Source organism: Oncorhynchus mykiss, chromosome 6, assembly GCF_057628025.1.
Source record: "Oncorhynchus mykiss isolate SJ-2025 chromosome 6, ASM5762802v1, whole genome shotgun sequence".
NCBI classification, from domain to species: domain Eukaryota; kingdom Metazoa; phylum Chordata; class Actinopteri; order Salmoniformes; family Salmonidae; genus Oncorhynchus; species Oncorhynchus mykiss.
Window position 1 is genome coordinate 74,266,814 of NC_143027.1, and position 12,074 is coordinate 74,278,887.

Genomic DNA, 12,074 nt, shown 5'->3' on the forward strand with positions numbered 1-12,074 from the left:
CTCCTTCCAGACTCCCATTAAGCATCTCCAATCCAAAATCAAATCTAGAATCAGCTTTCTATTTTGCAACAAAGTCACCACTCACGCCGCCAAACTTACCCTAGTAAAACTGACTATCCTATCGATCCTTGACATCGGCGATAGCTTCCAATATTCTACTCAGCAAATTGGATGCAGTCTATCACAGTGCCATCAGTTTTGTTACCAAAGCCCCTTATACCACCCACCACTGCTACCTGTATGCTCTTGTCGGCTGGCCCCCGTTACATATTCGTCGCCAGACCCACTGGTTCCAGATCATCTATAAGCCTAAGCTAGGTAAAAATCTGCCTTATCTCAGCTCACTGGTCATGATAACAACACCCACCCGTAGCATGCGCTCCAGCAGGTATATCTCAATGGTCATCCCCAAAGCCAACACCTCTTTTGGCCACCTTTCCTTCCAGTTCTCTGCTGCCAGTGACTGGAACGAACTGCAAAAATCGCTGAAGCTGGAGATTTATATTTCCCTCACTAACTTTAAACATAAGCTATCTGAGCAGCTAACTGATCTTTTTTCTATTGTTATTGACTGTATGCTTGTTTATTCCATGTGTAACTCTGTTTGTCGCACTGTTTTGCTTTATCTTGGCCAGGTCATAGTTGTAAATGAGAACTTGTTCTCAACTAGCTTACCTGGTGAAATAAAAAAAAGTACAGTAGAGTACAATGAGGACTAATGATGCGGACAAATTAATTAAGAGCCTCCAAGGTAAAAAAAAAAAAAAAAAAAGATCCAAGGATTCAATTCGCGCCTAAGTGACGTTTGTCAAATATCCATTTTGTGACGAAAAACTTTGCTTCGAAGGAAGTAACGCCCACGTTTCAAAATTCAGGAATGTGTTCTCATTGGTTGGAGAGTGGAAGAAATGTAGGTTGGAATAATTCTATCAACGGTCGCAGGAAGCGGAGCAGGACAAATTGTGACAATATTTCAGGTTAACAAACAGTCGACTGAAGTATTTTGACATCTAGACACAAGTACTAAATTAATGATTGTTTTTTGTAGTAAATAAGCGCCCAGCATAATCGTTCGTTTGCCAGTACGGTGTTCTGCTCCTCATGGAACGAAGCTAAGGCGTTACAGTAGTTAGCTAACCTCTAACGTATTTGCGAGGCTAGTGAGCGAACGTTGGCTAATTTATTTAGCCAAGTCATTTTGGATTACAAATTGACTCAAAATTGTAGCGCCATGGGCACACGGATGTCAAGCTACTAGGGATAATTTGAAAACGATTTAGTTAGCTAGCCACTTTAACGCTATAGCCAACGTTACTGTGTCTGGGAAGTGATACGTTTCAGTTGCCGAATGTTCGTCGGTATGTCCCCGAAGATGGGACCTATTCGACAGAGACTAGACTTCAACCAGAGTGACGGAGAGGACGACGGCAACAACAGCATTGGAACCGAGTCGAGTCTCGCCGAAATGGACTCCCTAGTGCAATCGCCGAGACACAACTCCAACTTAAACCAAGCCGTCTGTAACGGCACCACGAAGACAGCTACCGCGGAGGATCGCGTTGAACACTGGGATGAGGGATTTGGATGTCTTTTCCCCCTAAAATCACCAGGGACTGACCTGATGAGGGGGTCCCCTTCTCTGAGTAAAGGGTCCCGGCCCTACTACAACAGCTCGTCCCCGGAGTTTTCCGACAATCAGGATGGAAGCTCTCCCATTCCAGATTGTCCCGACACACTGCCCCATAAAACCTTCAGAAAACTCCGACTATTTGATGTCCCCCACACACCTAAGGTGGGTTAACTACAGTAATGTTAACATGTTATTGTTCTCAAATTATTCTATCAGATCCACAATGTAAAATCAAATTAACTTTGAAAAAAAGTTTTCAGCCAGAGAACAGGCCACTGTGCAAAATTACTATTTCTGTCTTCAACATGTTTGAACATGATTATTTTACCACTTGTTAAAGGCAATGGCATAGTTTTCCCTGAATCATTCATTTCCTTGACTTGTTTTCCATATTTGTATGGATGACCCTCACCAACCATACATGTTATTCTTATCTAATGCAATGTTTTGTTTTCTCTTTCAGAGTTTGTTGTCCAGAGCAGTGGCCACAGGATCCACAGTCTGCCGGGTAGGAATAGGTGTCTACATGAATAGGGAGTCAACAGGAAGACCGCACACAGACAGCAGGAGTAGACATGCGCCCATGATCAACATCAATCCATTCACCCCTGACTCATTACTGATCCAGGCAGCAATGTTACAAAGGAACAACAGAAAGAGATCACACAGGAATGAGTAAGAGAAGCACATTGTACTGATGTCATTATTTACCAGGTGTTACATTGGGATTTTGTGGGTGTGGGACTTCTACTGACCTCAAACAAACTCCATTTCCTCTTTATACTCTCCCCTATCCTTAGGTAGTTTTGGAACTCTTGTTTGTCAAAACCATTTTATAAAACTCAAAAGTAATTGCAGTTAGTGTTGTAAAGTAGATCAGATTTTACTACCATGCCACAACTCAAGTTCCTTTTATGACTGTTTTACAACAACAAAAAGAAGCATCTTAGAATTGGGAGATTTGTATTTCTGTCGGTGTCAATGGAGCATGGCCTATTCTTAGTTGACAATAGATTCAGACATGCTTCTAGATCTAGTGTGCAATTAATCTGTTGACTATTGCATGCTTGTTGGCAGCAACCCAAAGCCACGTGGTTACTAACAATGTACACTTGTAGGGATTGTCTGCCCTCCAGTGGTTGTTATATAACACATTTAGTTTACTTTCCTTTGTCTCTAAAGCTCATGTGGAGAGGACATGGAAGCCAGTGATGCAGAGTGTGAAGAGGACATCATTCCACCATCAAAGGTATATTTTTGTAATCACAATGATACTTTTGTTACCCACCCACGCACACTGAAATTGTACTTTAGATAAGTGTCTAAGCAACTCTGTCCTTTTCTTGCAGAGAATTAATCTTCTGGATAGCAACATGATATCAAGATATGCCACAGAGTTTCATGAGCTGGAGAAGATAGGATCTGGGGAGTTTGGCTCTGTCTTCAAATGTGTGAAAAGACTTGATGGCTGCATCTATGCCATCAAACGCTCAAAGAAGCCCCTCGCTGGATCTGTAGACGAGTAAGAGAATCCCATGGATTTTGAAAAACTGACAGTCCAAGTGTACATTTAAACGACTCATTGACCTTAATGCCATGCCATTTTTGTGCTAATATTGTGTTCTGTTTTCCGCAGACAGAATGCACTCCGGGAGGTGTATGCCCACGCGGTCTTGGGGCAGCACCCCCATGTAGTGAGGTACTACTCTGCCTGGTCAGAGGACGACCACATGCTCATACAGAATGAGTACTGTAACGGCGGCACACTGGCAGACGTGGTCTCAGAGAACTACAGAACCATGCGCTTCTTCTCTGAGCTGGACCTTAAGGACCTTCTCCTTCAGGTGGCCCGTGGACTGAAGTACATTCACTCCACCTCTCTGGTTCACATGGACATCAAGCCAAGTAAGTAGCTGTAGAGTTTTGGATACAGCTCAGCTATTGAAATCATTTAGAATATTTATGATTTAACACTAGCTGTGCTTTACTTTTCTCAGGCAACATCTTCTTATCCCGAAGGACTGTGGTGTGTGTCGATCAATTTGACGATGATGAAGGACCAAATACAAATGTTGTTTACAAAATAGGTACTTTTTTTTATCATGCAAATGTAACAAGCTAATAATTGAGTGTACTTGTTGACCATGCAGCTGGATTCTGTTTTTGTATTTTTCCCCCAGGTGATCTTGGCCATGTGACCAGAATGGACAATCCTCAAGTTGAAGAAGGGGACAGCAGGTACCTGGTCAATGAAGTCTTACAAGAGGTAATTGGATAACTCCTCCCCCATACCACCCCATTTGTTAAATTATCCAAAATCATGTATTGGACCAATGTGTTTTTCAGGACTACAGAAACCTCACCAGGGCAGATATTTTTGCCCTAGCACTGACTGTGGTCAGTGCCTCAGGAGCTGAACCACTCCCAACCAATGGTGACAAGTGGCATGACATCAGACAAGGAAAACTACCTGCGATACCTCAAGTGCTCTCACAGGAATTCCCAAGTTTACTGAAGGTTTGACTAGAAACGATCAGGGGTGCTTCCCAAATGGTACACTTTCCCTACATTGTGCGCATATTTGACCTGAGCCCTATGGGACCTGGTCAAAAGTAGTGCACTATAAAGGGTTTAGGGTGCCATGTTGGGTGCAGTGCTTCATTCTGTAATGGTTGTTTGTGTGCAGGACACCCAGTAGTAAAGTTTAATTAGTGTATTAATTAATTCTGTGTGCTGCAGTTGATGATCCACCCTGACCCTGCCAGTAGGCCGTCTGCGTCTTCCCTCACCAAACATCCCGTCCTCCTCACTGCCTCCCGCATGAGCGCTGACCAGCTCCGCGTGGAACTCAACGCAGAGAAGTTCAAAAATGCGCTACTGCAGAAGTACGTACCCTCTTCATATGTCATGGCTCAAGGCTTCCATTCCTTTTTCACTTATCATATCGTAAGTATGAATGTTAGAGAGAATACTACGACAGTGTTTGTTTTGTGAAAAATGACATGATATCTACTCTTTAATGATTCAGGAATCCATTTCAGATGTAATTAGTATTTTCTTGTATTTATGAATGGCTTCTCTAACAATGTGATTGTCCTCGTGCAGGGAGCTTAAAAAGGCCCAGCAAGCCAAAGTAGCTGCCGAAGAGAAGTTTCTGATCTCAGATAGGGTCCTGACGCGCTCCACCCTCCAGTCCAGCAGGAGCTCCAGGCTCATCGGCAAGAAGATGAACCGCTCAGTCAGCCTGACCATCTATTGAGCGGGCCAACTGCCAACCCAAATGGGTATCAGACTGAGTCATATTCACTAGGCACGACGTGGAAGAAAAAAAACAGGCCAAAACAGAGGGGGACTACCTTGTCCAATTAGAAATGCTTGTTTTCTGTTGCAAAATTTCTTGCTACCTTGTGCGCTAATGAAAACAACCCTGGTTGCACTCAACAGTGTACTGGGAAGGCCTCCCTAGGCAGACATGGAGAGATGGGCTTCAGAGTGTACAAACCGACTACCGGTATTTATAGTTCTTACTGTTTGGTACTTGGAAAGGGTTAGTAAGACAATGGACCAGATTTATTTGATTCTAAAGAGTGAAAGGGTTGTTACCTTCCCAAGCACTTGGCATGTTCTGGCAATTGGTATTACATAGCCAATTTTTTTTTTGAATGGAATGTGGGAGCATGGTAGAACATTCTGTTGCCAGTGTGCGGGTTTGGGATGGTGTGTAACAGATTTGCACTTTACAGTCTATTATACCTGATTTCAGGTAGTGGAACTGGATCATTGACTAGGAATGATTCAATGAGCACTTTGAACTTGCCATATGCAAACTGTTTGGCTCAGTCAAACTGTTTGGCTCATGGCGCTTGCAATGGCAGGGTTGTGGGTTCGATTCCCACGTGTGACCAGTACGAAAAGTATGAAAATGTATGCACTCACTAGTAAGTCGCTCTGTGTAAGAGCGTCTGCTAAATGTAAAAATGCATACTGCTGCTATATGTTTGTCTTGAACGTTAGTGGACTTCAGTGAATTTGTAAATTCCATTCAGATGTTTAGAATAGTTTCAGTAATCAATCTCTTCTGTAAAACATGGAATTTCAATGTGTTGCATCTGTAATACATTTCCTATCTGAAGTTCATTATGTATTGAGTTGTGTACACTGTTTAAGATGTTTTACTCATGTACATTGTTCATGAGTCATCCAATTGTGTGTGATGCAGTTGGTCAAAGTGGATCATTGTGTCAAGCCCCGGTGTCATTTATTTTATATATGATGCATGGAGCCACTGAAGAATTGTTTTAGTGAAGTCAGTATTTTCTTCTGTTCAAAACCCATCAGAACTGTAGCATTATTGACTAATTTACATTTTCTCATGTTTTACAATGATGTATATTATGCATGTAGATAATTTTGACAGCTATTGGTTTCATGTTACTTGTTGCAAGTTCAATAAATTCACTCCCGATAATATGGATACCTTGGATACCTTGTTTGTGGATGAATGTTGCTCTAAAAGAAAAAAAAACTGGAACTGGAACATGATAGTCTGTGGGATGGACTAGTTATCTAATGAAAACAGGTCAATGAGATTATACAAACTTTTTTTTATGTAGTTTATTGTGAAGTTGATCGTATACCGCAACAGGTTTGTTCATTGTGAGGACATATTTTTATTAAGCTGTTTGTGGTCTATTAACCGTTTACTCTTCACAATTGAATACTGATGAAAGCGCAACGCGTTCGACAACTATGCGCTATCTGGTGCTACCATACAGTCATTGGATGATGCGATCTCATTTTCCTGCTGCGACACTCGATCACGTGACTGTGTATGGATCAGTGTCTGAAAAAATTACAGTTTTACCTAGACTTCGAGCGCACCAGTGACTACGAACATGGGACTACTACGGGATGAACTTCTGAAGTCAATATGGCACGCATTCACAGCCTTGGACGTGGATCAAAGTGGGAAAGTGTCAAAATCACAGCTTAAGGTAGGCTTTAAATCGTAGCTAGTAGGCCTACAGTATTATTCCATAATTAAGTTTAAAAACATGTTTGATCAAAAACCGAAATGTAGATTAATTCTGACATTGGAATATTTTCTCATGTTGCTGATCCGAATATCAGACACAAACAAAAAGTTCTGATCAGTTGGATAAAATATTTGACAATGTATCTGAGATCTTAATTTTAATTCAGTGTACACTATTTTTATGTACTGCTTCGCTTCCCTCACAATAGTGAATTTTGTGTCAACTGCCAAGTGATAATTCAGTCGGCAACATCGACAGCAAAGTAGAGACACATTTCTGCTATTCCTCAACTCACAGGCTACTCAGTTTCTGCTTATATCAGAAGTATTTTCTCTTACTCGTGTGTGTCTAACTTTTTCGCACAAAAAACAGGAATAACAATGGTTCTGTGGAAATAACCATTGTTGATTGACAGATACCCATGAATGTGGGACATGCGTGCCTGATGATAATCTTGCTTTACCCACGATATTTTGTCATTTGGACAGAATCTAACGTAAACGTGTTGAGATTTTAAAAGGCAAGGGGCACTGCTTTAGAAGGGTAGGTATTGTTTTCCTGTCTGGGTCTGTCTGGTGGTCTGTGTACCAGCCAGGCTCTGATGAAGACACTATACTCAGCATTTACCGACCTCAACGTCTTTGGGATTTCTTTTTTTGGTCCGTTTTTTGGTGCTGTCTGGATTGACTGTATTTTGTTGGTGTTTTTTTGGTGCAGTCCAGACCGGTCTTGATTTCAACTTCCAAGGACGTTGATTTTTGGTCCGGAACGAACCAAATCTGAACCAATCATAGACATAAAAACATACTTTCGACATCCAGAAAATAAGTATTTTCGATGTCTGGAAAATATGCCTTCACCTTTCATTCACCACCTAAATTCCACCTGAGCTATCACAACACTGCATAGAGAACATCCTGACTTGCCCGGAAATGTTGTCAACCACCCATTGTTAATATTATTTTTCAGACAGTCCAGTCTGTTCCTTTGTCTAGATTATAGATGTTAGTGAGTGGCTTATTTATAAATATCATAAGATTTATTTTGATATATTTACTTCACTCTACATCTCAACAGGGACCTTTTCAACACACTTTTTGTAGATGTTTCCAGGAAGGAACAGAAGTAATGCTTGGGCAGCAATGCTTGAACTGACAGCAACACATGCTTAGTCATGCATGTCAATGTAATCTTAGACTAAATAGAGGCCCTTTTGAAAAATCACCATGTAATTGTGTTTATGGGAGCATGATGCCCACTTGTATGAGGAATCTTTTGGGGGGGTGGGGTACCTGGTGAATGATATTACTATGGCAACGGTTTCCCTGACTGCATGATCTGATCTGACTGTGGCTCTACAGGTGCTCTCTCATAACCTGTGCACTGTGATGAAGATACCCCATGACCCAGTCGCCCTGGAGCAGCACTTTAAGGATGATGATGAGGGCCCTGTGTCCAACCAGGGCTACATGCCCTACCTCAATAGATTCATACTGGACAAGGTGAGCAGTAAGAGATTTGTTTGTGCTCTTTCCAACTCCATTGCTCATTGTCATGCCAAGTGGCGCAAGCGGTCTAAGTGGGCTCCCGAGTGGCGCAGTGGTCTTAGGCACTGCATATCAGTGCTAGAGGCGTCACTACAGATTCTGGTTTGATCCTGGGCTGTATCACAACTGGGGAGGGTTTGGCCGGGGTAGACCATCATTGTAAAATAAGAATTTGATCTTAACTGACTTAAATAAATAAATTCACAAGGAGTTGGCAGACTTTAAATCAAAGTTGATTTGATCTGATCATAGTTTAAAATATGTTGTAGCGAGTGCAGCAAAATGTGAACGTTATGAGCTCCTAACAATGCAGTAAAATGTCAAACCGACATTGCACTCAGGCTTCTGAGCACCTGCGTCATCCTGTCTCCTCACCTCAGTGGGTCTGTTAGTGGAGGGCTCTGGAATGTTGGGTCCATAGAAATAGAACCACTAGAATGTACATAGCCCCTAGGTCGACAGATCCCTCAGCATGAGGTGTAACTGTGGAGTGCCGCATCCCCATAGTGGATGATAAGACTTCATGGGAAGTGTTTAATGTGTGCCTTTAGAAACATTGTTTAAGGCAATGCTTTTCTGTATATAACGTTCCTTGCTCATAATATTTTTTATTTTTTTATTTCACCTTTATTTAACCAGGTAGGCAAGTTGAGAACAAGTTCTCATTTACAATTGCGACCTGGCCAAGATAAAGCAAAGCAGTTCGACACATACAACGACACAGAGTTACACATGGAGTAAAACAAACATACAGTCAATAATACAGTATAAACAAGTCTATATACGATGTGAGCAAATGAGGTGAGATAAGGGAGGTAAAGGCAAAAAGGCCATGGTGGCAAAGTAAATACAATATAGCAAGTAAAACACTGGAATGGTAGATTTGCAATGGGAGAATGTGCAAAGTAGAAATAAAAATAATGGGGTGCAAAGGAGCAAAATAAATACATAAATTAAATACAGTAGGGAAAGAGGTAGTTGTTTGGGCTAAATTATAGGTGGACTATGTACAGGTGCAGTAATCTGTGAGCTGCTCTGACAGTTGGTGCTTAAAGCTAGTGAGGGAGATAAGTGTTTCCAGTTTCAGAGATTTTTGTAGTTCGTTCCAGTCATTGGCAGCAGAGAACTGGAAGGAGAGGCGGCCAAAGAAAGAATTGGTTTTGGGGGTGACTAGAGAGATATACCTGCTGGAGCGTGTGCTGCAGGTGGGAGATGCAATGGTGACCAGCGAGCTGAGATAAGGGGGGACTTTACCTAGCAGGGTCTTGTAGATGACATGGAGCCAGTGGGTGTTATATGATGAGTGTTATTGCTATTTTCAGTGTTTATCTTAGTTTCTAAAATATGCATGTCACCCATATTATGCATGTCAACCATATTAAAATGTATTGGTTTTTGAGAAATAAATGGAGCAAGCAGGATCTGGATCTGTTTGACCTTGAACAAGGCTGCCATTGTTATGGTATGTCTACTGTGTGAGTGGCAGAATCTTTCTGTTTCACAGCCATCAAGGAGGTGTGAGACCCACCATTGTTAGTTATCGAAAGAAAAAACCATGTGTGCTGAAAATTACTGCAATGAGTGCAAGAAAATATAGCCTTCGTTTCAGAAGAAACGTCCATTAAGCTTACATCAGCTACTCACATTTCATCCTGTGTCATACATAGCATTTAGAAGTGAAGGGTTAACACGCACACTACTACAGATAGATTCCAAAACATGATGATTGCATGATGCAGAGTCTTTGGTTTTCGCTGAGTCTGTTTTCTAGAAAAGCTTCACAATCTGATTGGTAAACACCTTGTTTTTACACATATTGCAGGGGTTCTCAAACTTTTTGTGGCCGGGGACCCTTTTTGTGATAGCAAATTTATAGAGACCGACTCATAATCAGAACACAACTCAAGTGAAATAAAACAAATAGCATACAAGGAGTTTTATTATGACTTTTGTAGTGCATGGGAAGTAGATTTCAAAGGCCCATCTATTGGCATCGGGGAGAGGAGATAATAATTACTCATGTCTTTTTTAATATTCAAGCAGTCAGCCATTGGTAATGAATGCACTTACTTTGTAAACACCAGTGATAAAGCAAGAAGTGATCTTCAAAGTTTTTGTCCTCCGTTCTCTAGTTGGCAGACCATCAGATATAGCCCACATCTGTAGACTTGCAAGGCTTGCCAACTGTTTCCATAGCAATAACACCAACACTGATGTCAATTAGTAAACTGCTTTAGTCCTAGCGCTATTTGTACTTGGGGGCTATTTCCTTGCCTTTCTCCTCCGGAATCTGACTTGAATTAAAATGAAGCGACGAAGAACATTATGTTTGTACTTCACATCATGTGGGCTAAAACGTAGGGCAGAGAAATATTAGGCTACTACTGACTCTTTCTAATCTTATTGCCCTTACTTACAGTATGTTGAAGAAAAATAGGGAAGTTGTTCTGTTTTGTTTAAATGTCGGCTTTGTTTATGTTAATTACAGGTTAGGGATAACTTTGACATACTGGAGTTCAACAATGTGTGCTGGACACTGTGTTTCAAGAAAAACATCAACATGAGCCATCTTCTCATCTCCAACGATGACGCCTTCAAGGTCTGGTGCATCTTCAACTTCCTGTCTGAAGACAGGTACCCACTGGTCATCATCACAGAGGAAGTGAGAGACAAGGCAACACCTTTAATACACATACATATCTTATTTTTTTAGCTGTAATTATGCTCTTCCAGTTAAAATGATTCCCATTCATACCACAGGACTGACTCACTGTGTCCTCTCCTCTTCTCCTCCCCCCTCCAGATTGAGTACTTCCTGCGGAAGCTGATGGAGGCCATGGGAGGCATTTGGAATCAGGAGAGGTTTGATGATTACAAGCTCATGTTGAACAGGAAGCAGCAATGCCTGATTGCCTGGGAGCTGATAGAGCTGGTTGGCATGGGCCACTTCAGTAAGGGCATGAACCGCCAGACCCTGTCCATGGGCATCTCTGAGGTCTTCCAGGAGCTCATACTGGATGTTCTCAGACAGGTTCGCCTGCGGTACCCTCTCTTACTACACTTTATGCATCCCAAATGGGACCATATTCCCTGTATAGTGCAATACTTTTAACCAGAACTCATAGGGCTCTGTTCAAAAGTACTGCACTAAATAGGGAATAGGGTGCCATTTAGGACACAGGGACTGTCTACTCTACACTGACCTCTGTCAGACCTCTGCTGGTGGTAACAATGATATAGATAAGATATTACAATCTTGATTGTGACAGATTCATGTATTTTTTCCTGAAGGGCTACATGATGAAAAAAGGCCACAAAAGGAAAAATTGGACAGAGCGCTGGTTTGTGCTCGGACCAAACTCTATGTCATACTATGTGAGTGAGGACCTCACTGATAAGAAGGGGGACATTTTGCTGGACCGCAACTGTTGTGTGGAGGTAATAGCAATGTATTATTCCATTGGTCACTCTTAATGCTATCATTTAACTACTAAATAAATTGTGTGGAGCGTTGGAATGCATGCTAGCCCACTTTTGTTAACCAGCTTCCTTTGGCATTGTTAACCCCAAAGCCTACAATTTCCGCGGCCCCACGTAAATGTAATTAAAATGATAAAACAATCCTCATCAAAATCTATCTGTTTAAGTTAGAGATATCTGGGCTGCGTCTCAATCCACTGCATCCACCGATATCGCTCTTCCGCATCTATGTTGAAAGGTGGCAGGGCTAGAGCGGTGTTTGTCAGATCATGAGACATGCCGAAAAAACAGTGTTTTCACAAAAACGTCTGTAGCGTCCACATTCCACTGATTTCAAAACTCGGTCCTCCAGAAAGTGGAGAGCAACACCTTTGCAGTTCG

The 12,074-nt window shown here is 41.8% G+C and overlaps 2 protein-coding genes across 4 annotated transcripts in view; both read left to right on the forward strand.

Moving 5' to 3' along the window:
* Nucleotides 1–828: 828 nt before the first annotated feature.
* LOC110526567 (wee1-like protein kinase 1-A) lies at nucleotides 829–6,111 on the forward strand. 2 transcript variants are annotated; one of them, XM_021607643.3, is made up of 10 exons: nucleotides 829–1,792; nucleotides 2,094–2,305; nucleotides 2,813–2,879; nucleotides 2,980–3,152; nucleotides 3,267–3,535; nucleotides 3,628–3,717; nucleotides 3,811–3,896; nucleotides 3,977–4,147; nucleotides 4,370–4,515; nucleotides 4,736–6,111. In XM_021607643.3, exons 1-10 carry the CDS (start codon nucleotides 1,349–1,351, stop codon nucleotides 4,887–4,889), a joined length of 1,812 nt encoding a protein of 603 aa, XP_021463318.1. In that variant the 5' UTR covers nucleotides 829–1,348; the 3' UTR covers nucleotides 4,890–6,111. The 2 variants fall into 2 exon arrangements, with proteins under 2 accessions (XP_021463318.1, XP_021463320.1); XM_021607645.3 differs by lacking the exon at nucleotides 3,977–4,147 and having other exon boundaries at nucleotides 860–1,792.
* Nucleotides 6,112–6,223: 112 nt separating this feature from the next.
* Nucleotides 6,224–12,074, forward strand: part of LOC110526568 (switch-associated protein 70) — a 36,557-nt gene continuing 30,706 nt past the window's right edge. The window contains exons 1-5 of one of the 2 annotated variants that reach the window (XM_090238852.1): nucleotides 6,224–6,624; nucleotides 8,028–8,168; nucleotides 10,702–10,875; nucleotides 11,017–11,244; nucleotides 11,505–11,651. In XM_090238852.1, the coding sequence (XP_090094978.1) occupies nucleotides 6,526–6,624; nucleotides 8,028–8,168; nucleotides 10,702–10,875; nucleotides 11,017–11,244; nucleotides 11,505–11,651 (789 nt within the window). In that variant the 5' untranslated portion in view covers nucleotides 6,224–6,525. The remainder of the gene's footprint in view (nucleotides 6,625–8,027; nucleotides 8,169–10,701; nucleotides 10,876–11,016; nucleotides 11,245–11,504; nucleotides 11,652–12,074) is intronic. The other variant, XR_016496865.1, reaches the window with a different exon arrangement.